Below are 4,997 nucleotides of genomic sequence, written 5' to 3'. Positions count from 1 at the left end.
AGTACCTAGTGTGGCATCCAACCTTGAGACCTCCAGCATGCTGGACAGCACAACTCTTTATGATAAAGTGGCAGAACAAGGGGACTTGGTTCGGAAGCTTAAAGCTGAGAAAGCACCAAAAGTAAGCATGCAGAAAACCTAGTTTAGAGAATGCTGTTTCAAGAATGTTTTCAGTCTCTCCTCTGTCAGGATAAAAGCCAGCTTTCTTTCCTGGCTTTTCTTTAAAAATCCTTAAATTTGTTTGATTTGGGGTCTGTCATGTCATCTTTTCTAATGTGTCGCACTTCAAGTAGTGTTCAGATAAATATTATTTGTTGATGATTTTGTGCTAATGTAAATTAGGTACCTTATATGAAAGACATGTCAAGTTTCCCAGCTTCCTCTTCTGAGAAATTTTGACCAACGAAGGGCTCCTACAGATGTGCTGGGAGCCTCCAGCTGGTTGGAGCAGACTCAATTAATTGAGTCTGCTGGAGCACGGAAATGGATGCACTGTGGCAGCCTTCCATTAGTGTTGCCGCTCTGAAAAAATGCTGGGGGGTGGTTTGAACTATAACCTCATTGAATATGTTTGAGCTTTTAGTTCAGAGTACCCCACTGCCATTTCTCAGTGCCAGAACGCTGATACATGTGACACGTGGGTGCTTTTAATTAGCGTGGCTTACTAATTAAAGCATCCGGCACTGTCCCCCAGAGCATGTGTAAAAATGCCCCACGTGATCCAACAAGATGCATTAATACAGTTTCTGAATTAGGTCACTAGTGAAAGTCTTCAACTGTAACCTCTCTTTTTCTCGTGTTACTCCAGATGCTACTAGATTAAGAACTATTGTCACTGTTTGATGCTGAACACCTGAGGAAGAGGCTCTCCTGTTTCATGGAGAGTTTTCTTTATATTTATATGTACATGTGTGTGTACGCACAAAACTATTTTTTGGGAAGAACAGTTTAGAGGCATATCACAAGTGGAAGATTTTAACACTTTGTGCTTAATGACTAAATATTTTAGGGGAATATATAGCTGATGTCATTACAAAACCTGGGCAAAATAATGTTATTAGATGTGTTGCATCTAGTGTTATTGTTTTGTAATGGAATATTAGAGCTGTGAAAAGATTAAGTATTTTCTAATTTATATTTATTTATATCTGAATGCCTCATTTGATAACTATCAAAACTTTGTCCTAGATCAACTTGGTGTAAACTAATGCATGCAAATAGCATTTGAGGCACTTATGACTTGTAAAGTGTCTGTTTTGTTTTATGAAAAGTATCTTTTGTACAATTTGTGTTTTTATATCTTCTGCTTGTTTTCTGTTTCCACCTCCTTTTTCTTTCTGCTTCAGGATCAGATAGATGCTGCAGTGAAAGTGCTTTTAACTCTAAAATCAGAATATAAGCAACAGACAGGCCAGGAATACAAACCTGGAAACCCACCTGCAACAGTGATCCCTAGTAAATCTTCACCTGTTTCTACTTCATCTCCATGCGCAACAGACAGCAAATCTCTATACAGTAAAGTAGCTGAACAAGGTGAAGTGGTCCGCAGACTTAAATCTGAGAAAGCTTCAAAGGTATAGTGGTACTGATTTCTAACATGCCTGTAAGTGGAAAGATTGCTTTCAGCTTAGTTTAGGCCTGAATTCAGGGGCAGACAATTATTTTGGGCGGAGGGCTGCTTACTGAGTTTTGGCAAGCCATCGAGGGCTGCATGACAGGCAGCAAGGGGCAGATGAATATTAATTTTCTAAATTTTTTTAGGGGCCCCGCAGGTTGGATAGAATGGCCTGGTGGACCGCATCCTGGCCACATTTTGCCCACCCCTGCCCTAATTAATAGGTTTTGGGAAACTTACTGGACTAAAAGTAAACGGATATGTTTTAGGGTTTATTTCTTAATTTTAATACAAACATTTCCTAATTCTTTTACAAAAGTCTAGTGCAGAAAACCAAAATGGGGAACTTCTTCATTTTTTGTCACGCAAGCTGAGTCCAGTGCAAAATAAAGACATATTTGAGGAAAGATAAGTTGTAGTTCTAAAACTGGAATGGCATTAGTAATAGAAATGTGCTAGTAATCTGACAGTTCCCATCTAACCTTCCTATCTTGGAATCTTTTCTATTTGGCTCCCAAATAGCAGCATATAAAACTGGCTAAGCTGTTGCATGAGCATGGAAGCCAGTTGTTTTCAGTTGGTAGCTGTGGGCACAAATGTCATTCTACACCTATGCTACTTGATTTAGGTCCCTGGTATATTGCAGTCAATCTGGTAGACCATATAAAAAGGCACATGTATGGGCAAACAAGTTTTGGCCCTTAAGCAGTATATTAGAATGCCTATATTAATGTAATTCTAGGTAGGGTTGAGCTGTTTTTCCTACTGTACATTACTAGCTGTTGCAACTGTATTCTGTCTTTTTACCTTTTTATCTCATTCTCTTGCTTCAGGAGCAGATAGGTGATGCCGTGAAAGTGCTTTTAACTTTAAAGGCAGAATATAAACAAAAGACAGGCCAAGAATACAAGCCAGGAAGTCCACCTGCATCTTCTCTTTGTACGTCATCATCTTCTGCTTCTTTTCTGTCTGCTTCCTGCAATAATTTGACATCTTCTAGCTCAGTAGACAGCAAAATGCTCTATGATAAAGTAGCTGAACAAGGGGAGGTCGTTCGCAGTCTCAAAGCAGAAAAAGCTTCAAAGGTATAATAGTGGTAAATATAGTTTTATCAATCTTAACTCTTGCCACTGGGTGGAAGTCTTGTATAAAATAACCTTCAAATACATTCTCTGGCATTGTATTTCTGCCTCTGGTGGCAGTTTAAACACTTGCCTTCTACCAGTCTTGTACATATCTGTTCCTACCCGACAATGAAGCATTCTAGTATCTCTCGTAGGGACCTCTGACAGATGCACATTCCTACATTCTCCTATTAATATGATGTCCTGCTAGGTGTGAAAAAGTTTAATTGGCTCCTGGCATTTAAAAGGATCGGTGTGACCTGGGTGGAATTCCAGTAGTATAGAAGCATTCTTTTATTTTAGAACAGTGTGGGATGATGTGGGGAATGGAAATTATCTATTACTCCAGGCTATTGGTCTAGTAAGGCTTTTCCAAGCCAGAGAGTGAATTAAAATGAAAATTGGCTTTTTAGTAACAGTGCCTAAAAGGAGCCAGAGAAATGTCTGCTTTCAGAATCACTGGTATCCTAATGCTGCTCTTTCCTCTTGAAAGTCTTCAAAGTCCATATTCTTCAGTGCAGATTCTCCTGTATCCTTTTTAATAGATTACAAGTGGCAGGATGATTTGGGGTTCCATTCTGTTGGTAACCCTGCAGCATGTTCTCATTGTTGGTATCTAGATTTTTAGATAATCTGATATATATTCGTTCTCTTTTCCTAGCGCCACATACATTTTGCTGGTGGTCAGATTGAAACTCAGAAGTTTCTTTTAGCCTCAGAATTACTTGCATCTTAAATTGTTCTTAATCCATCTGAACTCTGTTTGCTTTCCACATAGGATAAAGTGGACGAAGCTGTCAGAGTCCTCCTGTCTCTAAAAGCAGAATATAAAGAAAAGACTGGACAAGATTACAAGCCAGGCCATCCACCAGCAGCTCAGACATCTGCTTCACCCCAGGCAACAAGCACAGAAACCAGTGGTTCAGACACACCAGAAGCCAAAGCCCTGTATGACAAGGTAGCTCTTCAAGGAGAAGTCATTCAAAAACTAAAAGCAGAGAAAGCAGAAAAGGTAAACCATTTTAAATACAGCTTAATTATAAACCACGTGAGGCATCTCCGTTTATGCTGGACAGCAGGATGAGGTTCTGAGATGTGACATTTTAAAAATTTTATTTAAGTTCCTCAAGTGCCATTGCATTTCAGCAGGAAGTATCTGATGTAAAGCTTTATGTGCTCTTTTCCTCGTAAGTTTTTCATTTTAATCAGAGGACCTATCTCTGCTGTTTAAAAGCTGAGGTTTTGTAGTTTTCCTTCCATCCTCCCTCCCTCTGTCTCTTAACCTCCCCTTCCTTGTGGTGGCAAATTTTAATATTTAGGTATGTGTTGAACGTGTAGGATACATTTTTAGGTTAATTTTCTGCTGTGATTCATCTGGATTTCTCTTAATTTGCTTGTTCTGTGGCTTCTAAACAAAGGACAAAATAGATGCAGCAGTGCAGGAACTCCTTCAGCTGAAGGCCCAGTACAAGTCTTTTGCTGGAGTAGACTATAAACCTGCCTCAACAACTGGCATTGAAGATAAAGATAAGAAAAAGAAAGAGAAGGAAAATAAGTCTGAAAAGCAGAATAAACAACAAAAACAAAATGAAACCCCGAAGAAAGAATCTCCAAAAGAACAGAGTGCCAATGACCTCTCTTCAAATGGAGCAGGAGAAGGTCAAGGCCCTAAGAAACAGACGAGGTAAAGAGAGATTTGTAATCTCTCTCTGTGTGGAATCTAAATAGCGAGAAACCCAGAGCAGTATTTTGGTTTTTGTCTTGTTTGATTCTGTGGGAATATAGGAATATTGCACATTCTCATTTACATTATACATAATTGGTATCCTTATGCTTATTTTATCCACCTGAAAATACAGGTCGTTTCCTGTTTTAAGTTTATAAATGTTGCATGTTATAGGTGGAGTTCCTGGAAAAGCAGGGAAACTATGCAGTAAAAAAAATATGGATTCTTCCATTTTTAAAGCCTGATGTTATGAAGAACTGAGTACATCTTACATGATCTACTCTCCTTGGCTAGGAAATGACGACTCGGCCATCTCCCAGATTCTATCGTTATTGCTAGTCAGTCTTCCATCTTAAAGAGAACTTCTGATATGTTTGAAGCAAAAAGTAATCCAGTGCACTGTTGTCTTAATGGTCTCACAAATGCTAGTCCAGAGATAAGTTAGGCCAGGTATAAAACCAAAATTTAAATGTCCTTTTGAGCAGATCTGGGTCAGCCTCGTGCTTGTCATTTTTTTTTTTTTTTTTTTTTT

General features: G+C 38.8%; 1 protein-coding gene across 1 annotated transcript in view; it reads left to right on the top strand.

Moving 5' to 3' along the window:
• Nucleotides 1-4,997, top strand: part of EPRS (glutamyl-prolyl-tRNA synthetase) — a 77,564-nt gene that overhangs the window by 49,515 nt on the left and 23,052 nt on the right. Inside the window, exons 19-21 of the mRNA XM_019516477.1 lie at nucleotides 1,411-1,574; nucleotides 3,518-3,751; nucleotides 4,158-4,423. Of these exons, the coding sequence (XP_019372022.1) occupies nucleotides 1,411-1,574; nucleotides 3,518-3,751; nucleotides 4,158-4,423 (664 nt within the window). The remainder of the gene's footprint in view (nucleotides 1-1,410; nucleotides 1,575-3,517; nucleotides 3,752-4,157; nucleotides 4,424-4,997) is intronic.

Source organism: Gavialis gangeticus, unplaced genomic scaffold (genome assembly GCF_001723915.1).
Source record: "Gavialis gangeticus isolate Ggan-Ray unplaced genomic scaffold, GavGan_comp1, whole genome shotgun sequence".
NCBI classification, from domain to species: domain Eukaryota; kingdom Metazoa; phylum Chordata; order Crocodylia; family Gavialidae; genus Gavialis; species Gavialis gangeticus.
The sequence above is the reverse complement of the archived record's forward strand: the minus strand, read 5'-3'. Positions and strand labels throughout refer to the sequence as shown.